The sequence below is a fragment of the Pelophylax lessonae genome (assembly GCF_965119305.1).
Source record: "Pelophylax lessonae genome assembly, chromosome: 1".
In the NCBI taxonomy this organism is placed as follows: domain Eukaryota; kingdom Metazoa; phylum Chordata; class Amphibia; order Anura; family Ranidae; genus Pelophylax; species Pelophylax lessonae.
Window position 1 is genome coordinate 660529073 of NC_138768.1, and position 26568 is coordinate 660555640.

General features: G+C 42.4%; 1 protein-coding gene across 1 annotated transcript in view; it reads right to left on the minus strand.

Annotated features, from left to right (window-relative positions):
• The window catches only part of OTUD4 (OTU deubiquitinase 4), a 111652-nt gene that overhangs the window by 59583 nt on the left and 25501 nt on the right, over window positions 1–26568 (minus strand). The window contains exons 5-12 of the mRNA XM_082268857.1: window positions 21170–21242; window positions 19339–19420; window positions 15160–15301; window positions 6552–6612; window positions 6359–6461; window positions 5633–5697; window positions 3407–3507; window positions 80–204 (exon numbers count right to left, since the gene is read on the minus strand). Of these exons, the coding sequence (XP_082124983.1) occupies window positions 80–204; window positions 3407–3507; window positions 5633–5697; window positions 6359–6461; window positions 6552–6612; window positions 15160–15301; window positions 19339–19420; window positions 21170–21242 (752 nt within the window). The remainder of the gene's footprint in view (window positions 1–79; window positions 205–3406; window positions 3508–5632; window positions 5698–6358; window positions 6462–6551; window positions 6613–15159; window positions 15302–19338; window positions 19421–21169; window positions 21243–26568) is intronic.

Here is a 26568-nt window from a genome sequence, read left to right on the forward strand (position 1 = left end):
AGAGAAAGAATTACCTTTTATTGCAAAACACTGACCACCACCTAAAGGTTTACATAAATCATCATAAAATGTTATTTACCGAACTGTACCACTGGGCCACTCACACAAGGCTTTTTTAACTTCTTCCCAGCAACAGTACTCCAGCCATCATTATTGCTGACAGTCAGTGGGACTGGTTTTAGGTTCTTCAGTGGAACAACTTTTCTAGATAAAAAAAAAAAAGGTAAACGAATATTATATATATATATATATATATATATATATATATATATATATACATACATACATACATATATATACACACATACATACATATACATACATACATACACACACTTTAAATGATGTAAACATTACCACATGGTAAATACATTTTAGAAAGATACTTCAAGTAAACCAAAAATCGTTTGTTAGCTGCAGAAAAAAAAAATAAAAAAAAAAACTGTACATATCTACTGTGTAAGACACTCACATCAAAAGCTCTGTCATTTAACAAAAAATTAAGTTTAGGAGGAATTTTCCAAGCAATACCTCCTTTATCGCCAACAGAAAAGAAAACCATTAATAAAAAGCAAATAGAACTGCCAAAAGGATATCATGGTTGTGCTATGTGTCCAGTTAAGGTTGACCGATACTCACAAAGTGAATATTTATGTTTCTACAGCAGTAGTCCCCACACAGCCCTTCACTTGTCTTAGGATGCATTCACACTTGAGCATAGCGTTTTCGCGCGATTTTTACCACGATTTTCAAGCGTTTTTTTCAGGCGTTTTTGGAGGCAGGCATTGACATCTATCAAACACGCTGGTAATCAGCCCAAAAAGAAGCTCATGTACTTTTTTCAGCTACAGGCATTTTGCTTCAGGCGTTAAAACGCTCAGATGTGAACAGGGGCCATTTAAATGAATGGGGTTTTACTTGTTGGGCGCTTTGGAACGTTTTTTTTTTAGCGTTTTTGGAGCTGAAAAATGCTGCTCAAAAACGCCCAGGTGTGAATGGAGCCTTAAGAGAAATGTAAATAATAAAAAATAAATATTTATATATATATATATATATATATATATATATATATATATATATATATATATATATATATATATATATATATATATATATATATGTCAGCTGCAGTCAGAACAGTTATACCCTGCTATTGGAAAAACAACCACCACACCATTCCCCCCCCCCCTCCCCTTTGTGGAATAGGTAATTGACCTCTATTATTTACCGCACCTGGAACACCTTTTGGCATAGAAAAACAACAGGGAAGAACAATTAAAAATAACTTGAAACTCCAAAATAATGTTATTCCTCTGCGTTTCAGAATTGGATAAAGGAGGACACTACCCAACCTCAAACCAGCCATGATGGGAGTAACCTCTTCCTTTAGTTTAAACCCTGGGTATCCCCTTTCATTTTTACTCTCATCTTGAAATTATATATTCTTTGTAACCTCGCTACCCACTACCAGAAGCCAGTTTTGAATATTCGACTACCCCGTTTCTATTAATGGTCGCACTTAATAGTATTACTTTTTAATGGTTTTCCGATGTGATGAGACATTCGGTCTTGTATCACCAGTAAATAAGTACTAAAGCAATATTTTTGATATCTACTTTCTAATGATCGACCAATTATCGAGGGCCGATATGCACTTTGCCCGATATTTCGAAAAGTGCTTGTACTAGAGTGATGCCTGCAGCTAGAGGCATCACCCTGGTAACGGCGTCCATAGCTGACGGTCGGCTGTCTTGTAATGACAACCGATGAGGCTGAGAAGCCGCTTGGCTGTCATTACAAGGAGTGGGAGGGGACGCGCCCCCCCCCCTCCCGCGGCTCGACTGGGTCTCCCGTCCCACCGGGAGACCCGGACAACCAGCCTGCACGGCCACCGAAGAGCCGATCAAAGCCACATTTGGCTCTGATCGGGTCTCCATGTAAAAACCCGGAAGTGATGTCACGCCAGATTTAAAAAATTACAGCATTTAAAAAACTTGGTGTTTTGAATGCTTTTAGGTGCAGAGGAGGGGTTTGGGGTCTTTTAGACCCCCAGATCCCTCCACAAGAGTACCTGTCAAGTGATAACAAAAAAAAAAAAAAGAATTTAAATGTACGAAAATATCGGCCAATACCGATACGCAATGGCCAAAATATCGGTAATGGCAACGAAAAACCGATATCGGTCGATCACTAGTATGTTCTACCACTTGTGGATGATTTGAAATGTACCATGTTATAAAATTTTATTAAAGCAAGATTGAACCAAAAAAAGACAGTCTTTGGGTCCCCGGCACCAGCATCTTGACTGTGGGAAGCCAGCTGACTTCCTAATGCTTCACAGCCTGCTCCCCACTGTGTATGAGCCACGAATCCAGTTTATGGACTACTGACCATTTTCTACTCACAGTCCCATCCCAACTTCTGCAAGAGTGGATTAGTCGTTTGTTCAGAAAGTTTGAGTATTTCTTTTCTACAGGGAATAGTTGATCAACTTAAATGCTTCCCACCTAGATTTAAGAGCAAGATGCCCCACAATAAAGTAGAACTTAAAAAAAAAATTGCAAAGATGCCAATACTCATATATAAGCTGTCAATGACAGCTTTTGTCCCCATTAATGACAGGTAACAGATCAGACCAATTCTTGGGTCATCAGGTCACATCACCAGCTATGTAACTAACAGGCTTCAAGTGAAACAGACCTTACCTAAAGAGACACATTATATTGCTGAATCCATGTAATAGGGCTATTCAACCCTATAAAATGCTTTTACAAGTGTCCAGAGACACCATCACTCTTGAATAGGAGTGGGCATGTGACTATTTAAGGTATTGAAACAGCCTATGAATGTTCATCCTAGTAGACCTATCTAGAATAAAGCTTCCCCGGTTGCTATCCACCAGATACATGATCACCTTGTTAATCCAACTGGGCAAAACTTTCACTAGGATCTTGAGGTCTACATTAATCAAAAAAAATGGGTCAGAAAGACTTGCATCTGGTGGGATCCTTCTGCCATTTCAAATAAGAATAAGCACTTCTCACATTGGAGGAAGGATCCCTGCCTTCAGCGCTGCAACAAATGTTCTCAGTTGGAATGGACTCTACTGTTGTGTAAATTTAACATACCATTTAGCTGGAAAGCAAACTAGGCCAGGGGTTTCATGAGAGGGTAATTGAGAAATGGCTAATTCAATCTCATCTGTAAAAAAAGAAGCGTCCAGTTCCCTCCTCATCCAGGGAGTCAAGGAGGGAAAGGAGACATCCTTCAGGTAATGCTGAATCCTTAATTGCAAATATGAGCACGAAAATTCAAGCTCCTATATACCGAGTTACTCAAGCACATATTAATAAAATTGTACAATTTTAGTGTTCTTGTCAGACAGTTAATTTTTTGTGTAACATACTTTTCACCCAGCTCTTCCACAAAAACCACAGCTGGTCCGTTCTCAGAAACTACTTCTTGGATGTGAGCATAATAAAAAGTTCCTCCATTCTCTAATCGAACCTACAAATAAGGAAAACCCAAGTGTTATTACTAAGAAATTTTCCTTTTGTAGCAAGTAGGTATATATTTTAGGATCTAGCTACTTTCATTAATAAAAATCACTGTTAGCTACCTTGAGTTTTTGCAACATTCATTAAAATAAAAAAAATGTTATAGTACACATGTACAAAGCAATGACTTGGCAAGGATGTGGCAGATCTGAGTGTTTGAGATAAATAGCATAGGTTCCAGACTGCAAGCATTAACGGTACACTCCTTACCATTATTATATATTTTTCTCCTTAGATCTTAGCATCCCTTTAAGGATTAACAAATGTTTGCCTGTTCAAGAACAGGCAAGGTCAGCTGCGGTTGTGACAGGAAAAGACAAGGCTTAGGTGCAATGGTTAGAGCAAGGGGATGGTGTGTTCAGGCACTGGTGACTGCAAAGGGAGAGGATGGTGATCAGGTGCCATGGAGGGAACAGGGTTAAGCATGGAAGCGAGAGGAGGGTTCAGGCATAGAAGTGAAAAGAAAAGGGGGGTGATGTGTAATGGGATGAGTGCGTGCAGGTATTTTGGTAAAAGTCTTAAAACGATGTCCTGTACTGTAGGCCAAGGTACAGAAATTTACTGGTATGGCAAAATTCAGTCTTCAAGCCAACTAACCAGCCACAATAGGCTCATAAGAAACTAAAAAAATAAATAAATAAAAAGGAGAGAAGGGCAACAGGGCCTAAAACAAATTGCTGCTGGAGCAACGGCGGAGAAGGGACACTGGCTTAGAAGCCAATGGTTTGGGAGTAACTTAAAATAATTTAGGACGGCTGTTATAGTTAAAGCAGCTCAGATTGGAGGAATTGTAGGCCAAGAACCTTAATTCAAAAGACATGGCCCAGGGAGGGACTCCCCATGAAAGAAAAAAGGAGGGGCAAATTGGATAGGAGTGTGATAGGTGGATGGGAGTAGGAGCCTCACTAGGGATATTGCAGTGAGAAATGAGATAAAAAGGGAGACCGGTTCCTATGGAGACACAGAGTGGCCATAGAAGTCATATCTGACTCCCAACCCTTAAGGCAAAATGATGTGCCAGCCGGCAAGACATGGCAAGATAATGGAGTTTTCAAAAAGGGGGGACGGGGGACATCATGGAGGAAAGAAAAACACTGGTATCCAGGCTAACCTGTTCCCGAATGGAAGAGGAGCCACTTGATAGAAACATTAAAAAAGGAGGACTGAATCCCCCCTGGAAGGGAATCCTATTTACAGGAATAGCCAAAAGGTCCTGTAGGAGTCCTAGGGATAAGTAAAATGTGGTGTAGTAAAAGGCTGCACAAGAAGCACAAAGTGGTTAGAGATAGTAAAAGGGTGTACATATAGAATGAGGGACGAGTAAGGAACTCAGTCTGAGGTTTTTTTATTAGTCCACTAGGTGAAGCTGTTTTCCCAAAACTACCAAGGAGGAGAATCCTCTTGCATCCAAATGGGGATGTAAAGGGAAGCTTCCAACATAAGAATAGAATGTGCAAACATAGGCTATCCAGGTGTTAAGGATAATTGGAAATTGGCTGTCCAACGTATAACTTGTGATAAATCATCCAGACAGATGTAAATGCATTAGGGCACCCAGTGCTAAAAAAAAAAAAAAATTGTGTTTTTCCCCCTTTTTGATGTGCTCACATCACCCAACTGCTGAGCTATAATAATATTGAAATCTGGTATTGACAATTTAGCCTACGGTCGACAATCATCGGATTTAAAAGTGTTTTTCGCAGAGATTTTACAAGAGTTTATTGCCCAGAGCTCAGATCTGCGTGCTCAGCACAATTAAGCCGTTCAAAGCACATGACAGATTTCACCTCTCCCTGGCCTTGATGAGCTCACACATTACCCGCACTTTTTCCTCCTTGATCAGCACCTACTATGCCCTCTGCCTTACCCAGTTTTCCATGGTAAGCTGTAAAACCCTCTTGGTTCTCTCCATCCCCTGCTATAATTAGGGATGAGGCATGTTCGGATCCTAGTCAAAACCCACCTGAGCAATCCCACCAGTAAGCAGTCACTGCATACCGCAATCATGAGCAGCATGCAAATGTGCAGCTGCAAAGACATATACATGAGGAGATTACATGAAACTAAAGACTCACTTTGCATTTGTCTCCCACAGAATACTGCATGCCAGCAGCAATGGAGAAATCCATCCGTTGCTGATCTATAAAACACAGTAAAACATGTAAGTGCACTCACAAAAATTTGAACTCCAGGCTGCTGAGAAAAAAAAAAAAGAAAAAAAAACACAAAAAAAACTTCCCTCCCTGCACTTGAAGGGTTAATGGCTTGTTTTGGAGCCAAGGTTAAATACCTGGTTGTAAAGTCACATTCATAGATTGTACTCCCTCTGTTTTAGGTAGATATAAAGTGTCAGTTTTTTTAAAATTGCAATGCTAAAGACCTTCTTGAGCAGCACCACAATGCTGTCACGTGTCCTCCCTCCACTCTCCTTCCCGATCTAAGGGAGTACAGTAGAAGGGGCTGAGATTCCCCTCTGACATATGCAAGCTAGTAAAGGGAAGACACATGACCCCACAGAGCAGCCCTGTGCAAAAAGGTATTAAGCATTATACTTTTTTTTTAGACTGACACACTGTACTTTATTATCTTCCTAAAACAGAGGGGATACAAGTAATTCATATGATTACTTCAAAGCCAAAAGGGAATAGGGGCAGGAGGAGAGGGACAGGGGGAAGTCGGCTCACAACACTGACTATGGAAACTACGGACAATATATAGAACATGTGTATTTATATGCAGATATTTTATGTTCCTTGTTTTGAAGAGAAACAACAGATTTAAATTAAGAGACCTCCGCTTACCCCTTTGGGACTTCATCCAGACCTCATACTCCACATTTCTGAAAACTGCTGGATTAAGTGATCGAAGAGTGGCTGCTGACACAATTGAATGACTTTCCTTGATCTGTGGAGGCTACAAATATACCAGAAATTGTATATAAAAGGGTACACCGTAACATATGAAATACTGTACAGTAGCACATCTGAAGCATACCTTCCCATCCTTGTGAGATTTAAATCCATTCATATCAACATAATTCACATTATCTCCGCAACTAAAGGAAAACAATAATCTAGTTAGAACTCTTGTTTCAAAGTACTCAAATATAGTGAATGCATACATTATATATTGTATTTAAAGTATAATTGCAGATTTACATTTATTTTATATAGTTAATTTGGGCCATTAGAACAATGTGATCGCTGAATGCTTTAATAGACTGGAGCAGCATTTGCTACATACAGTAAGCAACGCTGTGTCCCAACAGCATTACGGGAAACTTTCTGTTTGCTGCGGCAATTAAAGAGTAAGGCTGAGCGCTTCTCCACTATTCAGGAGAAGCCGTGTATTTATAATAAATGCAAAAACCTTCTCTGATTGGCCAAAATAAAAAGGCAGGTAGGATTGGGAGGGAAACTACCAACATGTTAACTAGAACGAAGGTTAAAAAAAAAAAAAAAAAAAATAATGAGGATTGCAGGACAAAACCAAGCAATCCAGAAGGCGGCCCTAAATCATCACTAATCTGACCCCAAAACTGTTAGGCCTCTTTCTCACGGCCGCTCCGGTTTTTTGCTCCGCTGCGGTCCTTTTTTTTTTTTACGGAGCGGATGACACTTGTGTCATCCGCTCCATATGTCCGCATATCATCCCATCCGTTTGTGGATGATATATACGGACATAATGTAAGTCTATGGGAATTGCGGATGTCAGCGGATGACACTGCTGACATCCGATTTTGCTTCTTTTCCGTTTTTTGAACGGAGGAAAAATAGGGTTCTGTTCCGTTCCAAAAAACGGAACAGAACTGAAAGGAAGAAAATCGGATGTCAGCGGATGGTATTCCGCTGACATCCGCAATGCCATAGACTTACATTATGTCCGTAAATCATCCGCAAAAAAATAGGATGATTTGCGGACAAGCGGAGCGGCCGTGTGAAAGAGGCCATAGTAAGGAGATCTCCATACCTGGGGACTAGGGATGCAACGATTATTTCCATAATCAATTAGGTGGCCGATTATGGTTTTGATAAATCGGATAATAACCTTAAAAAAAGTGTGTTGTATAATTTAGTTAATATGTAAAGTTAAAAAAAAAAAAAAAAAGGCAATTTATTCCTAAATATCTATATGCAGGGGTAAATACAAAAACCAATTATATGGTTAGGGAGCAAAATCTCTAACCCACTATGGAGAAGGACAAAAAGGGATACACTGCATATACTACCATTAAAGATTGAACCTAGTTGAATCTGGTAAATAGACTCCAAGATCAATTTTTTTTTATATAAAAAAAAAAAAAAAAATAAGACTGTTTTGCCGATTTTCAGACAGAACTGTAATATATGTATGACAGACTTCCTTGTCATTTTAAGAAAGTTATTTCGATTTTCTAATTGTTAGTGGGGTCAAATCGATGTTCGTTTTCGACCACAGTGACAGGAAAATTCAAAGGAGCAGAATAGAAAATTTTTGGTCAAGAGAGTTTTCAGACAGTGCATGTGGTTTTCGTTTGAAAATGTCACTTGCTTTTAACATTCAGTTTTAAAATTAATGTAATTTCTAAACGACATTCCTGACCCCGAACATGCTACCTCTGGCATGTCATTTTCTTTGGGGGGGGGGGGGGGGGGAAGAGGGTACCTAGTTTTGACAGGTACCCACTCCCATTAGGCCCGCCTAGGTGGCTCAATTGGAAGTTCTCCTCTCCCCTCCCTCCCAGCAATCTTCTGGGACACGTCACAGGTCCCAGAAGAATGCCCATCCACTCAGGATGCGCAGAGCGACTCACGACATGTGAAGTGCGCACCCGGCTGTGAGGTCGCAAGCTGTCACAGCTGGGTGCCCACAGCTGTGTGCCCACAGTAGTGGTGCCAGTGTTGCGGGGAGAACCGAGGCTCCCACCGGCCGCATCGCTGGACCGTGGGACAGGTGAGTGTGTTTATTAAAAGTCAGCAGCTACACTTTTTGTAGCTGCTGACTTTATAAACACAAAAACTAGTGGAACTCCACTTTAAAGTAGTACTAAAAGGACTTTTTTCATGGATATGATCATTTTAAATATAATGCACAATACTGGTAAAAGTTTACTTAAAAAGTAATTGTAATGCCTTATACTACCTCCTGTCTATCAGCCCCCACCTTCTCTGGGTTCAGATGCTGATCTTGCCTGCACAGAGACTTTAAAGTGATTTTATTTTTTTTATAAATGTTATACTTTCCTGCTCTGTGTAATAGTTTTGCACAGAGCAGCCTTGATTTTCCTCTTTTGGTGTCCCTCATGGATGCTTCTGGCTCCTCCTGCCTTCAGAGTGCAAAGTATAGTAAAGAATGCCCCTATAGCAGAGAAAAAACCCCTTCTGTCTTTAGAACAATTCACTTCCTGCCCAGGACTACATGTCCAATGAGGCATTGCTCCTCACACATTCACATGTTCTCAGGCACCTACTGACATGTATGGATGGTGTACTGAGCTGTATGAGTGCCTCACTATTTCCTGATATGTAAACAAATAATGCATTCTGTATGGAGGCCAACTAATCAGCTGACCAACTAAATCGATGATGAAAATAGTTAACCATTTTTATTATTGACTAATCAATTAGTTGTTTCAGCCCTACTGGAGACAGGCATACAATCACCTCACCAAGGAGAGCCATTAGGGAAGAACCCTGCAGTATAGTCACAAACCTGCAAGAAGTAGGACACTGACTTCTAAGTTCAGTAGAAAACCCAGGATTCCATCTAACCAAGTCAGTACAACTGAGGAAAAGCGGGAAAGAAAAGATAGAACCAGACCATAACTGGTAAGAATGGATAGAAACATGCAGGGAATGAGGAAATAATAAAGGAACCAGAAGTCACCAACATTCCTGTTTATCTAGCATCATTACACAGCCCTGTTTGACCATCTTGTAATACGAATAACAAATGTAGTTAGCGATCCTGAGCTACTGGGAAAGGACTTTTAGCCTGAGTTCACATTAGTGTGTGTGGAACACTGCATGTGATTCACACAAGAATCACACCACATTCCTGAGCACATCACATGCGATGTCTGTGCGCTGTAATTTGAGCCAAACATTTTGTATGGCTCAACTCGCATCTGCGCCAAAATTGTACAGAACCCCTTTTTTTCTCTGCACCAGAATCGCATCGCATGGGTGAGATTCTGGTAATCCCGCTGCATTGTGCGATTTGTTTCAGAGTGTCGTAAATCCAACATTGACACCCACAGCAGATTGTATGGATGCCATGTGATTACGATGCAGTGCAATGAGATGTGGGGAAACACAGTGACTCTTGTACGCTTCCCGCGTCGCTTCAGTGTCAACCAGGGCTTAACATGTAAAGCACCAGCACTTTATAGGAGCGGATTCTTTAGCACATTTTGGTTTCAAATGGACACCAATATTACTATGAACTTTATACATTTTGTTGTGAAGCACTAGCACTTTATATCCCTGAGAGAATTATACATACAATATGTGATTTTGCACTATTTTTGTTTTTTAAAGGCTGTATTCACACTTGTGAATGGGCCCATCCAATAGGACTAACATGCAATTAGCCCAATGGGGGTTCCCAGCAACCAGCTGCAGGAGGCAGCCCCACTAAAAGCAAGGGGTAGCTGCCGGCTCTCGCTGCTAATTGAGGTTGCTCCCACTTCCAAATGATTGGCCCGGGACGCAGTCTTCATCCAGGCTGATCACTCGCAGGTGAACACTGCATAGCAATTGTAGGAGTGTAGCTGGAGTGTAGCCTCCTACTGCTTTCAATGGGGCTGCCTGTAGAAACCCCTGCTCAGAGGAAGTAGGCCCAATAATCTAAGGGTCACTGGATTCCAGATAACAGACTTCAATGTCTTCAGGAGGATACAGAGTAAGTATCTTCAGATAGTTAAAGGAAAAATCCAGTAAAAAATGAAATTTTTCCTATTAATAGTATGTAAAATATCTTTAATATTATTAATTTTCTGCCTAGCTGCTTTTGTAGCTTAGAAAGTTATTGAAACTAGTCAAACAGCTTCTTCCTGTTCTTCACCGACAACGCTATTTCCTGTTATCTGAATTTGATAAGCTTGTTGGTCTTCGAGAGGCATGCCTAGACCTGCCCAGCCCAACCATGATCTCCTCCTGTCTTCATTGCCTTGTTTAGGGGAGACAGAGAGAGGGAGAGGGTCACGTAAACGGCACAATATATGAAAGAAATAAGGTACAAAGGAAAATTTAGAAGCGGAGATATCTCTGATGACCCTCGCAGATAGGGATGTGCAAATACGCATCCTTCAAGTCGATGGAGGCCAGGAAGTCCCCTGGACTCAACGATACCACTACCGACCTGATGGATTCCGTCCGAAACTTCTGCACAAAGCGGTTCAGAGACTTTAAGTCCAGAATCAGACGAACCTTGTCCTTTCTGGGCACCGTGAACAGGTTGGCATAAAAACCAGAAAACCTGTCCCGTGAAGGCACCGGCACAATGACTCCTTGGGCGAGTAGATCTTGCACCGCCCCCATTGATGGGAAGAACCTGTCTGCCGGGCGAGATCGAAACTCAATCTTGTTTGTACCCTGAACGAATCAGCTTGTGAACCCACCTGTCCCGAATGCTGGACAACCAGGGTCCCTGAAAGCAATGCAGAGGTCCCTCCACCCCTAAGACGGGTGAGGGTGTCCCTTCAGGAAGAGATGGACTGGGCCGCCGAACCAGACTGACCGGCCTTTGCCTTACCCAACCACGGCTTCTTGTGACCACCAGAGGGCTTGAATGATTTTCCTTTTTCCTGCGTCCCGAAGGCACAAAAAGGACCCACGCTGAGCTTTGAAATAAGGCCCCCGACTAGCGCGGGCGGACTTACCCTTAGTGACCTGGGGCAGAAGAGTACCCTTACCCCCCCCGTAAGCCCCTTAATCAACTCATCCAGAGTGTCCCCAAAAAGACGACTCCCCACATAAGGGACATCAGACACAGCCGACCAGCTTTTCAGCCAAATAATGCGGCACATCGCAAACCCCAACCGCAGACAACCGAGCGACTAACGAAGTCTCGTCCAAGGCCGCATCACACAGGTACATCCCAGTCTGGGTAATCTGATCCACCATGTCAAGGGCAGTCAGAGAGGCCGACTCCGCTACCAGGGTGCCTCGAAGCACATTGGACCATGCCGTGAGAGCCTGAGAGGCCATCACCGAGGCAAACACGGGCTTGAGCAGTGAGCCCGCCACCAAGTAAATGTGGCGTGAAAGCACCTCCACGCGCCCATCAGCTGGATCCTTGAACACCGGCATCAAGGTGGATTTATTCAGCCTAGAGACAGTGTGGTCCACCTTAGAACACCGTCCAACGTTTGTCCATGGTCTCCAAGAAGGGATAGCGGTGGAAAAAACGCTTAGGTACCACCAGCATATGTTTAATGCTACGCCACTGGTCATTCACAATTTCGTGAAACTCCTTAGGGCAGGGAAAAACCTGACCCGACTTCTGGGCCCTTTGTAACCCGAAAGCAGCCTGCTTACTTGACAGATGGCCCATAGTCAAGATTTAGAGTCTCCTTAACCTCCCTGGCGGTATGATTATGTCAGGAATTACATACCAAAAGCGGTACAATTCTTTTCATGGAAATTTGGCGTTATGTATTATAGGCCTACAATTCTTAGTAATTACTGACTTAAACCTGACCAAAACAAGAAGAAAAAAAAAGTCTAGTAGACATCCCAGATGTGATAAATTTGAAACACAAACACGTGAATTATAATCGAATCAATAATATTATTTTATTATTTAATATATAATATATATAATAAAATTATATTATTGATTAGATTATAATTCATGCATTATATATAGATATATGTGTGTGCGTATATATATATATATATATATATATATATATATATATATATATATATATATATATATATATATATTATATATGGTTTTGTGCAACGTTTTTTTTTTTTTTTGAATTTCCCTCCCTAGTTCCGCTCCCATGCAGCATTGCTGCTGCAGAGAACGGAACTAGGAAGTGATCAGAGCGACGGAGACCGACGGGACTCTCGGCTGACGGTCACAGCAATGAGAGATCATCGCTGGATCGCCAGGATAAGGTAAGAGAACACCGCTGCGCTCTCTGCAATCCACCCCGAGCGTGACTCGGGGTTACCGCTCCTGATATGAAAAACCAACCCCGAGTCACGCTCGGGATTACCGCTAAGGAGGTTAATGGCGCTGAGGGCATCCATCAATGCGCGTTCCCGCGCCACCGAGGAGGAAGATTCCTCCTCCTCTCCTACAGGGACCCCTCCGGGGGGGACATCATCCGTGGCAACCAATTCAGGCTCTGAGTCAGAGGACTGGGAGGGCATAGACCGTTTTTTAGAAGAGCTTTCCGACATCAGCAGATCCACTTTGGATGCCAAAGTCGCAAGAGCAGCAGATAACGAAGCCATGGAAGAGGATTTAGAAGTACCTGAAGCCCCCACCAGGTCTGCAGGGAATTTGTTTCCCTGGGAGTCCATTTTGCCAATAAAAAATAAATGGGATGCTGGCCCTTTAAATTGGCGGTTCCCGTGGACCCCAACCGCAGCCTGCACTATTTGAAAGAGCCCCTTCAGATAATGCAAAATCCATTTTTTTCAGTAAAATGACCGAGGAAATAGCCAAAATCCCCCCACAGTGTCAGTACTTGCCACACTCTGCTCCGAGAGAAAATGGAAGGGAAGGAGGAAGTGACCACACGCCCCTAGAGGCTTATGCCCATGAGCCACAACAAAATGGTGCCTAATGAAACTCAATGTTCAAAGTCACTGGCAAGATGGCCGCTGCCCTTACTAGACGTGCCCTTAGCCAAGATGGCGCCCGAGCAGCACCAGGACAAGGCCCTAAGTTGGCTGCTGCCCACACACTAAGCACAGCCACCTGCCCTCATCCAAGATGGCAGCCGCGCTAAACGGTGCCAAAATTAGCACATACATGCGGTCTGGCCACCACAGAGGACCCCAGGGAGAACCCCTCACAGCTATGGAGCCCCCACACCCCCACCGTACAGCAAGTACCCCACACAGCGCCCTCAATAATTGTTTGATACTCTGTGATGAGTGGGTTAAATAGGAGTGGTTTCATAATTCTCTATCAGCTGTGGAAGCTGCAGGGCACTAATGAGGAAATCTGCTGGGCCTGCATCCCTTTAGACATGCTCCTATTGGGAGTATCTCACCAAAAATGAAATTTTTATTGCAGGGGATGCCAGAAATCTGACTTGCATCTTAAGCAGACTTCTGGGAAAAATCACACAAGCAGGAAATTGGGTTTCTGGGGTGTGGTCAGTACACATTATGTGTGCAGAACAGCTCCAGGTAGCCATATTGCATTGCAATTTCAGAAAATTTCAACAGCTGCAGATTGAAAAGGAAAGGTAATTTTTAATAACTATCAATTACAATATGATTTGTGTCGCAATTGTATACGCTATATTGTTTTTTCTTTGCCATCCCCCCCACACAAAAGTGGAGCTACCCTTTAAGCCATTATATTTTTGCTCTACTCCTACCTTGATTTGTACAATGTAACCTTTGGTTAAATAAAGGAATTACAAAAAAAAAAAAAAAAAAAAAAAAAGCGTCTCACAGCTGCGCCTGCATAATTTTAACAGAGCACTTACCTAAGCCCACTTGAAGCTGGCTTATTTCTGAAATTGTTTTTTTTTTTTCCTTTTTTTTTGTTTTAAATAGAGGGAGGAAAAATTGGAACCAGTCAGTCAGGTTGCACTGCCGTTAGACGCTCAGTTAAAAATGTTCGTTCACTTAGTGTCTGGTTACAAAAAAAAAAAAAAAAAAAAAAGGCTGTCTTCGGGATAGGAATTGAGTGGAAAATCCCTCCAACAGAAACAGACAGAAGTAATAACGCTTTTTTATTTGAGAAAAAGGTTTTTAAATTAGGGGAACTTAAGAACTTTCTGCATTTTATTATTGGTTTCACTGTTTCCCTCATTCCCTGTGTTAAAATGCAGTCACCAGAACAGTGAGTGAGTGGAAATGGAGCCGCAGATACCAGGACAATCTGACAGGGGTTGTAACCATTCCCATGTGTATCCAAAACTAAGAGCCGGTTCACACTATTACGACTTGCCAGGCGGCTTGGTCAGCCTGGCAAGTCACGCACCGCCAGGTCCATTGAGTAGTACAGGAGCGGTTCTAATAGGAGCGACACAAGTCGCTCCGACTTAGAAAAAGGGTCCTGTACTACTTCGGGGCGACCTGGAGGCTACTTGCATAGAAATTCATTAGATGAAGTCCGTGCAAGTCGCGGTGCACGCGACTTCACAGGTCGTCCCCGAAGTCGGAGCGACCTAATGTGAACAGTAACTACTGTACATAGAATCACAACAGCATTGTTGAATACTATTTCATTCTAAAAAAACAAACCTACTCGGCGCTGTGAAAAAAGTAATTGTACCACATGCTTTAAATCTAAATTAAGGGTTGTTAATTTCTTATTCTCACCTGGTATCTGAAGTTCAAATTTAACTTTCACTGATTAGAAAAAACAAAGTATATACAGTATATACAAAACTTTGAAATGCCTTTACAACTGCCCATACCCAGCTGCATCATCGTCTTCATTAGATCCTGAAGCATCACTATCAAAGATCTCAGCTTTCCAGTCAAATGCTTCCGATTTCAGCATATTTTTTGTCACGCTGACCCCAAACACTTTTTCATAAAGTAACTCATAAATTATAGCTGCAAAAAAGGAAAAAAGAAAAACAAACATGTAATACTCATCTGCACAGTTACATTGTAAATTATTGTAAAAACTGGTCATGGTATTGGTCAACTTTGTAAATAAAACGCTGTTCAGTTTAGAAAATGCACAAGTCAGGGAATGCCAAATAAAAGGGTAAGCCCCCATTGACACTGGTGCGACTTGTTAAGCGATTTGACAGGTCCATATCGCATGACACCCTATTGTCGGCAATGAAACCACAAATCAGTGTAATGCTGACTTTGCGGTGCTGCAAGGATTTGTAAAAAAAAAAAAAAAAAAAAAAAGTTCCTGCACTATTTTTTGCAATTTCAGGTGCAATTTGCATTGACATCTGTGCATGAACTTACACAGATGTCAACCAAGTTGCACCAACCCGCTGCTTTGAAATCGTATGATTTCAAGTGAAGTCGCACGATTTCAAAGTCGGATTCGGTGTGAACGGGGGCTTACGCATTAGGTCTTTCCGTCTTTCATTTAAAAATTAGAAGGGATGTTCTTTGGGGCTAAACTTGTCATAGCCACAGCTTGAAAATATTGTGTGGTAGATTTATCTGTTGCCAAACAAACTTACCTGGATAATGCTTAAAGAGAAAATTGTTAGTAAATTGCAGTATAAACAAAAGTACTGTGCTCTTCAGCCCCCCCTTCCAGCCCTCCCCAGTGCTCTTCAGCCCCCCTTTCCAGCCCTCCCCAGTGCTCTTCAGCCCCCCTCCAGCCCCTCAGTGCTCTTCAGCCCCCCCCCCTCCAGCGTGCTCTTCAGCCCCCCCCCCTCCAGCCCCTTATTGCTCTTCAGCACCCCCTCAGTGCTCTTCAGCCCCCCCCCCCTCCAGCCCCTTAGTGCTCTTCAGGCCCCCCAGTGCTCTTCAGGCCCCCCCCTTCAGCCCCCCCCCCAGTGCTCTTCAGCCCCTCCCCAGTGCTCTTCAGCCCCCCACCCTCCAGACCCTTGATGGGCACCGAAAACGTTATTAATATTTATTTTTGTAACTTCTGCATTAATGCAAAAACATTTAACAGTGTAATTTTATTAGATAATTTATGAGGGCGTGTTTAGGTGCGGAATTAGGGGAGGGGCAGGGTAGGAGTTGGGTGGGGCAACTGGTGGCGAGTAACCCTCAAGGTCTGGCTAGTAGCTCAGGACTTTACATTTTGAGCCCTGTCCTAGTAAATACATGGTTTAAGTTTCTTAAATTAAATAGATCCCTACTGCATGTGCATGCACTCGAAGCCTAAAGCAGAAGTTAGGAGTATAGCCTCTCAAACAAAAATGTAAGCAACATTTATTGCAATGCTGCTCAAACAAACATTGCTCAGTCACTCTTGGCCAGTATACTTCATACCGTTTCCCAATTGGTATTCTGCGGAACCCTAGGGTTCAGTGAGAACAAAATTGGGGTTCCGCGCTGTGATGCAGCCCAGAATCCACTTATCACCGCCGTCTGCCAATCACCTGCCACCTTCCGCTATGCTGGACCCCGATCCGGCTGGGAATATCTATAGGCGAAGCCACGCGTCCATTAGAAATCCTGGCGTGCATTTGGCTAAGACGCAGCGCTGGCGGTCAGACCATCCTGGTGGATGGGGTGGGAGGAGTGGCGCATTTACATGCAGGGGAGCAAGGGAAGAGGAGGCTGCAGACCCCGCACACATTGGAGGATACGGAGGGAGAACCGGAACCCTGGATAACCCCTGAAGTGGGAGCATGGGGAGAGCAGGGCAGTCTGCAGGCTCCCCTGGGCGCCACCATGAAGGGGACGGTGAGCGTCGGGAGGACTCGGGTAGTGGTGCCTTGTGGGGACGCCAACTTGAAAGTTTCCAGCCTCATCCAGCAAGCAGTGACCAGGTACAAGAAGGCCATAGTCAAGGTGAGTGAGACAGGTGGAGAGAGCTGAGGCCAGCATCGCCTGGACTTTCCTGGCACTGTGAGGTGCCCAGACACCCCTATGTTTGAGGGGTGGTCCTGTCCGGCTTGGCTTGTACTTACTGCTGGAGAGTCCAACTAGCTGCGTGGGGGGGGGATGTTTGTGAAGAAGAGCACCAACCTGTATCAGGGAGCATGGGATAGAGCAGAGTGTCTGTGTTTACTTTCCCGGGCTGGGAGGATGTGCTGGGTGCACTAATCGGTGTGTGTCTGTGGGCTGTCACGCCAACATTTCCAGGATCCCAGCTACTGGGACAAAGCACTCTACACCAGCGTTTCCCAATTGGTGTTGCACGAAACCCTAGGGTTCTGCGAGAATAAAATTGGGGTTCCGCGCAGTGATGCCAACCGCCCGTTAATTTACGTGCAGCCCGTAAATTTCAACCCATTTTTGGGCTGCCCGTAAATGTCCGTTACTGGCAGTGGTGCCTGTAAAGAAGATGGTTGTGGGGCCTACATTATAACAGTGCATGTGCCATTCTGACACCTGCCGGGCTTGGGAAAGCTTGTACAAGCTCGGCTCATGCAAAGTTACATAATGACGCAGCCTGGTGCCGTTTTTTAAATCAAATCAAAGGCACTTGTTCTCTGCGGTGCCTCACCGCCACAGCAGAGGACTCACTCCTCAGAGTGAGGAGGAGACATGAAGGTAGGATATGGCAAGTATGATTTGATGTATGATGGAGAGATGGAGCAAGGGGCAGACAAATGAAGCGAGGGAAAGATGGAGCAAGAGATAAAAGGATGGAGTTATGGAAAGATGGAAATAATGGAGGGTGAAGTGGTTGGAGGGACCTACAATGAAGGGATGGAGATGGGGTGAAGGAGGGATGGAGACAGGGGGTGAAGGAGGGAAATCAACTTGACGCAACTGTAGACATGCAAATACAATTTTCAACAATTAAACCAGATATAAATAGAATTTGCCAGCAAAAGAGAACATTACACTCTGCTCATTGAAAGGTTTGCGCTGCGCTACTCTACGGCACACATTTTTTTAGCTGGGGTTACAAATTTTTGCTATACCAGTGCTTAACTGGGACTTTGTACAAAAAATGCTCACTAACATGGTCTTGGTGCCAGCTGAATGCCGGACCAGCACTTCCTGACACTTCAAATGCTGCTTGACTGAATTAGTGCTGAAACCTCGACTTTAACTTGAATTGTTAGCTCAGGAGCTCCAGGACTGTAGAACTCTTTACTCCTAATACTTAGTGTAGCTCAAAAGTCACTGAACAGCTCCCTCTAACCCTTCACTGGCTGAGGTAGCTCCTTGTCACTACTTGTGCTGCTGCAACTCTCAACTTTGTACACTTCAAACAGTACACTGACTCTTCAGGGCCCAAACTGCAGGTACCACCTCGAATACTTCAGGGTCCTCCGACTAGGCACACCCTTTAACAGTTAGCCGACTCCTGGATGACTAGAACCTTCTCTGGAGTGGTCCCCTCTGACACTAGGCAGACCCTCCAGGGGCAGCCCACAGTACTCACGACCTTTGTAGGCTTTCCTGGAACTTGACCCTTCTCTCTCTCTCCGCTGGTTCTCGGCACACTGGATCCCCTCTGCAGCTCAGCTCCACACTCTTTGGATTCCCAGGCCACCACCCAGGACACCCGCTTCCTCTGACAGGAGGAGAGACAGCTGTACTTTCCCTCCTGGGGCTCTGCTTCCCGCCAAAGTCACTGCGTCATGCGTTCCTTCAGACCTTATACCCACTCCCAGAATCCGCCTTCTGGGGTAGATACAGGCCTGAGTGTGTGTCTGATTGTGTTTCCTCCGCTGTCCAATGAGAATCCTCTCATGGAGCCAGTGGGAAGACTCCCCTCTCAGAAGACACACCTGGGATACATGACAGCCAGCTGAAATCATGGCCGTGCTGTTAGGCAGCCAAGGCCCACTATACTTTACCTATCACCTACCTGTAGGGTGCTACACCAGGTTAAGGTTTCCACAGGAAAAATTTATATGGGAACCCTTGCTCCATACAATGAAAAGAACCAGCAAAGTAAGCAGCCAGCACGTGCAAGATTGGTGCTGCTTACAAACCGCAGCATCAAAAGGTTGAAATGTTTTAAGGAGTGGTTTACTTACATTGGCACAACGCAGCATTTTCAGCATATCCAGAAGGGTAAATGATATCATAATGATTTCCATTAGAAAAGCACAGCATTATCTTAAATAGAAAAAAAGATAGTAATTAACAGTAATTTCTGGATAATTAACATTAATACATTTAATCCGGAATATAACAAATGTTAATCATATTCTACTGCATGTAGTTAAAGCTGATCTGCATTCTACTTGCCATTGCTTGTCTGTGGAAAAGCAGAGACAAGCTGCCATTATAAAGCGTCTGTCTCCTTCCTAGTTGTTGTTGGATCAGCCATGGCAGGAAAGGGGGGGGGGGCAGGTCAAACCTCATACCTAGACTTGGAAAGCACTTCACAACATGGTATAAACTGCTACATGTACTTTGTCCCATAACATTAAGAGTTTCAGATTTGATTTGGCCCCAGCTATTTCACTTTTAATAGATTTTTATTGCCAAAAATGTAAAAGGTACAAAAACAGTGTAAAAAATTGTTTTGAAATTGCCAAGAAGGATGTTAGACAGCAGGAACGTAGCTACAGAGAATGTAAACACATCCAACAGTACAATTAGCGTATTAACAAACAAGAACTGCAGCCTCCAAGTTAGAGTAGGTATCAATGAACCAGGTAAATTTGCCGCAGGCCGCCAAACAAGCAGATCAGGACATCAAGTCTGAACAACATGATCTGCAGCAAAAAAAAGGAAAGAGGAAGGTAGGATGTTAGCAGGAAGGTGGGAAAGAGGTAAGGTGAGGGGGATGGGAGTGTCAGGGATTCCCAAAACCAGCACCCCAAAGCTGGACTGCTATAAAAACGTATAGTTCTCCATGGGCAGACGGGCATATTGTATCCACAGGGTCCATATCTGGGAAAATGTATTTTGTATGTCCAGCAGGATACTGGTCAGTTTTTCATTGATAAAGAAACTGTCAATATGTATCGAATTTCCTCAAAAACAAATTGTTTCTTCCAGGCTTTGGCGATAGTCTCTTGAATTGGGGTTTAGCAAAAATCAGGGGGTTTAAGGTGTAATAAGACATACCAAGCATTTCTGGCAGTCAGTCGAACAAAGAATGTATGAGCTTGAAGGCTCCTTTCACACGGGCGGTGCGCCCGACGGAGTCCATTTTGCTCAGCGGGGATCCATCCGCCGAGCCCCGCTGAGCAGGATTACAGCTCCGTCTCCGCTCTGTGCACAGAGACGGAACTGTCAGAGCCCCTGACAGGCGGACTGGATCGGGAAGCCCGTGTAAAGGGAGCCCAAGATCTTTGGTCCAAAACCATGTGAGCATGGAATATGTCCACCAGTTATGTAAGACATTGCCCAGCATTGTACACAGACCAATATGTGAAGGCTGAAGATGGGCTACACATGATGGGACCGGATACCATCTGGAAACGATTTTGAACACAGACTCGATAGCATTTACTATAATAGAGCAGGCTATTGTGGCCCAGATTTGCATCAAATCTGCTTTATCTTTGGTGCATCAGAGGTCTGTCTCCCACTCAGAAACAAAAACTATTTCCATTACATTACTATTCAGCTGCTCCAAGTGCTGTATTATACTATGGTAGCAATAGCTACATACAGTGTGCAGTGCTTTATTCCGCAACAGTACAAAGACTAAGAAGCATTTAGGTCAACTCGATCTTTCTCACGCATCGGGAAGTCATCCAAACTGCTGCAGAACAACGCTGCATTACTGTAGGCAGTTAATGCTAAAACAGTATAATTCAGAGGAAAAATAGTAACTTAATAGAAATTGTTCGGGTCAGCTTGGGCAAAACAATTTTAAGCAGAAAACCAAGAAGAGAAAACTCAACAAACCTGTTCAGTGAAGCCGTTATCGGTGACACGAGCAGGAGTGACATCTGGCTCTTGATAAATTACAAATTCTTTTCTTTAAGCAAAAACAGATTTAAAAAATAAAATTACCTTTTTTTTTTTAATGATAAAACATGCAAATCAAAAAAAAAAAAAAAAAAAAAAAAAGGGACGTTAAAGAATAGATGAACCTTTATAATTAAATACTTTGCTCCTAATATTGGTTTGATGTATGCCTGCAGCTTGCATTCATAAAATTGTAATTTCCATATAGCCTAGAGCTTCCCTGAAGTGAATGAAAGCATACTGTATACACAAACAGACCTGGGAAAGAGTGTATAGATACAGGCTGTACATTTTTTATTACAGGAAAAAAAAAAAAAAAGTATGCCTTTATACGTATATACCTTTTGATCAGCCAACAGTGGACCACATTCAAAATGCCTATTAATCATAGTATTTATTTTACTTCGACCTATTCAGATAAAACTGGCTTAAAATATGTTTAAATGCAAAACAAAAAAAAAAAAAAAAAAGGCCCAGTATGTAGGAAAATCATCATCTCCATGTACATACAAATACCAAGATCAATACACTGCTCCAGGATACTGATTCAATAGGAGAGAATAGGATAGTCCTGTATCGGGTCCCATTGAGCATGCACGAGGGACCTGCCTGGCAGAAAATGGGGATGATTTGACGAACGGGTGGGACCAGATGATGAACAGGCCCTGTCAAGGTCCCGCATTCACCTGGACTTCCCTTTACAGCCCTCTAGAGGAGGGGGGGAGTGACACTTTTCAGTTTGCCCCTTCTCAGCTTTGCTTTCTCGCCTTCTTTCAGGTAGGCTGCATTAAGCCCCATGATTTCTAATAACTGCCCTATCCTGTATGAGGGATGAGAAAAAAAAAAATATCTGGTGGTGCAAGAATGATTAAGCCCCCGTTCACATTAGGTCGCTCCGACTTCGGGGGCGACCTGTGAAGTCGCGTGCAGCGCGACTTCGGCGCGACTTGCACAGACTTCACATAATGGAAGTCAATGCAAGTCGCCTCCAGGTCGCCCCGAAGTAGTATAGGACCCTTTTTCTAAGACTTGTGTCGCTCCTATTAGAATGGCTCCTGTACTACACAGTGGGAGCGGGAGGACCGCGACTTGTCAGGCTGACAAGTCGGGGCAGTGTGAATGGACTCTTACCGTCATTTAACTTAGATACGAAAAGCACTCACAGCGATTCTAGTCTTCTACCTGAGATAACCCATAGTATAACCCAACATAGCAAACAGTAAGCAGTTCAGAAACCAAAGCCCTTTCAATTATTCTCCCAACTTGTACACGCCACACAGACTAGTCAACGAAAACTTAAGCCCGTGACTGGGCTAGGATCAGTTTTGAACCTATCCCAGTTTACTGCATGGTGGAATTAAAAATAAACTACAAAGAAAAAATGTTTTAGGGGACAATTCTGTATACTTTTTACAACTACTTGATACTTATGTTTTTTTTGGAAAAGGCATATATTTTATATTAAAGTGGTTCTAAAGGCATTTTATGCATGAAGATTAAAAAAAAAAAAAAAACCCATGTGCAGCAGCTTCCCCCAGCCCCCCATCTGAATCCAACGATGTGCACGAGAGCCTAGTCTCTCCAGGGACTTTCCCTCCTCATTGGCTGAGATGGCAACAAGCATAACTGAGAAAGTGGGGGGGGGGGGCAGAGCAGGGCTACGATACAGTCTGAATGGACAGACTGCAGCAGCTCGGGAGAAAACCTGCTCAGGTGCCCTCATAGCAAGCTGCTTGCTCTGGGGGCACTCGGCAGGAGGAAGGGGCCAGGAGAGCCTATGGGGGGCCCGAGAAAAGGAGGAACCGGGCTGCTCTGTGCAAAACCATTACACAGAACAGGTAAGTATGACATGTTTGTTATAAAAAAAAAAAAAAAAAAAAAAAAAAAAAACACCCCATAGCCTAATAATTTATTTTTTGATTGCAGTCATCTTAAATAGAAAGTTTATAACAAAAACATAAAAACCTGCATATGCCCAAGCTTTACTCTGTGGCATAAAAATTAACAAGTATGTAGATGGCTTTATAGTAAAAGTCTGGCATCTAGTTCAACCAATATACAGTATGCATCTCATAAAATTAGAAATTCATCAAAAAGTTAATTTCAGTAATTCAAATCAAAAATTGAAACTCATGTTTAATATAGATCTGTTACACACAGAGTGATATATTTCAAGCATTTCTCTTTTAATTTTGATTATGGTTTACAGCTAGTAAAAACCCAAAATTCAGTATCTCAGAAAATTATTATATAGAAAAAAAATGGATTTTTAAATACAAAAATGTTGGCTTACTGAAAAGAATGTTCATGAACAATATAGTATGCACTCAATACTTGGTCGAGATCCTTTTTGCATGAATTACTGCATCAATGGAGGTGATTTTCTGAGATACTGAATTTGGGGTTTTCACTTGCTGCAAGTCAATCATCAAAATAAGAAGAAATGCTTGAAATAGGTCACTCTGTGTGTAACACATCTACATAAAACATAGGAGTTTCACTATATATATATATATATATATATATATATATATATATATATATATATATATATATATATATATATATATATATATATATATATATATATATATATATATATATATATATATATATATATATATATATATATATATACACACACACACATATATACATATACACACATATATATATATATATACACATATATATATATATATATATATATATATATATATATATATATACATATATACATATACACACCACGCAGTTGATCCAGACGGCAGCAAAAAAACCCAATACAGCATGATCCTATTTGCTCCAGCAGGGGAAAAAAATTCCTTCCTGATCCCCCAAGAAGCAATCTGATATTCCATGGATCAACTATATCTATAAAATTCAGTATCCAGTTATATTATGTGCATCTAGGAAATAATCCAGGCCTTTCTTTAAAAAAAAATCTACTGAGCTGGCCAGAATCAGCCCTTGAGGAAGTCTATTCCACATTTTCACAGCTCCTACTGTGAGGAAGCCTTTTTTGTATTTGGAGAATAAATCTATATTCCTCCAGGACGTAAAGAGTGCCCCCTTGTCCCTTGTGATGACCTTAAAGTGAATAAATCAACACCAAGTTCACTATATGGACTGCTGATGTATTTATACATGTTGATCATATCCCTCCTTAATCTCCTCTTCTCAAGAGAATAAATTCAATTTCACTCAGCTTTCCTCATAGCTGAGCTCCTCCATGCCTTTTATATCAGTATGGTTGCTATTCTCTGTACTTTCTCCAGTTCCCTGATATCCCTTTTATGAACTGGTGCCCAAAACTGAACTGCATATTCCAGATGAGGTCTTACGAATGATTTGTAGAGGTGAAAAATTATATTTCTCTCTCTCTGGTTTCCATACCTCTTAACACAAGAAAGGCTTTTGCTCGCTTTGGAAACCGCAGCTTGGCATTGCATGCCATTATTTGTCTTATGATCTACCAGAACACCCAGATTCTTCTCCAGCATTAACTGCCCCAGCTGTTCTAGTATGTATGCTGCATGCATATTCTTAGCCCCCAAGTGCATAACTTTACATTTAATCAGTATTAAACCTCATTTGTCACACAGCTGCCCATTAAAGCAGTGCATGGAGGTTGGCTTATAAGTTGTAGGCATCCTGTAAGGATTCCACGGCATAGCTTGGTGTCATCTGCAAACACTGAAATGGTACTTTTAATCCCAGGCCCTATATCATTCATAAAATCTAGTAACCAGTTGCCGACCGCCCACCTCAGATATACTGCGTCAGGGCGACTCGCCTGCGCAAAATCCCGTGCATCTACGTGATTTTTTGCACACGGTGTCGGCGGCACGCGCGCCACAAGAGCCGAGCTCCTGCTGTGATTAGACACAGCAGGAGGTGGGCCGCGGAGGCGATCACAGCCGGCCTCCCGCAATCGTCAGAGAAACTGATAGAAGACCCACCTACTTATGTAAACAAAGCAGGCGAGTCTTCTGTCACACAGGCAGAGAGAGATAAGGAGTTCAGCTAAGCTGAAACCCCGATCTCTCTGTGCCGGTCACAGAGCCCATCCCCCCAGATTCAGTAAGCATTGTTAGGCATACATTAACCCCTTTGATAACCCCCAATATTAACCCCCTTCCCTGCCAGTGTCATTTAAACAGTAACAGTGCATATTTAGCACTGATTACTGTATTAATGTCACTGGTCCCCAAAAATGTCAGTTAGGGGTCCGATCTGCCCGCTAAAAATCGCCACCATTACTAACAAAAAAAAAAAAGTTAAAAAATCTTTCCCGTAGTTTGTAAATGCTATAACTTTTGTGCAAACCAATTAAAATATGCTTTTTGGGATTCTTTTTAACCAAAAATATGTAGCAAAATACAAATTGGCCCAATCAGATAAAAAAAAAATAGAAAAATATTGATTTTTAAAAAAAATTTTATTGGGAATGTTTTATAGCAGAAAGTAAAAAATATTGTGTTTTTTTTTTTTTCAAAATTGTCGCTCTTTGTTTATAGCGTAAAATCTAAAAACTGCAGAGGTGTTCAAATACCACCAAAAGCAAGCTCTATTTGTGGGAAAAAAGGACAAATTGTATTTGGGTACAGCGTTGCATGACCGCAAAATTTTTCGTTACAGTAACGCAGTGCCAAAATCGCACAAAATGGCCTGGTCATTAAGGGGGTAAAACCTTATGGAGCTGAAGTGGTTAAATAGTAAGGGTCCCAACACTGAACCTTTGGGTACACCACTCAGAGTAAAAATCATTAACCACTACTCTCTGAATTACAGTGCCTTGCGAAAGTATTCGGCCCCCTTGAACTTTGCGACCTTTTGCCACATTTCAGGCTTCAAACATAAAGACATAAAACTGTAATTATTTGTGAACAATCAACAACAAGTGGGACACAATCATGAAGTGGAACGAAATTTATTGGATATTTCAAACTTTGTTAACAAATAAAACTGAAAAATTGGGCGTGCAAAATTATTCAGCCCCTTTACTTTCAGTGCAGCAAACTCTCTCCAGAAGTTCAGCGAGGATCTCTGAATGATCCAATGTTGATCTAAATGACTAATGATGATAAATAAAATCCACCTGTGTGTAATCAAGTCTCCATATAAATGCACCTGCACTGTGATAGTCTCAGAGGTCCGTTTAAAGCGCAGAGAGCATCATGAAGAACAAGGAACACACCAGGCAGGTCTGAGATACTGTTGTGGAGAAGTTTAAAGCCGGATTTGGATACAAAAAGATTTCCCAAGCTTTAAACATCCCAAGGAGCACTGTGCAAGCGATAATATTGAAATGGGAGTATCAGACCACTGCAAAT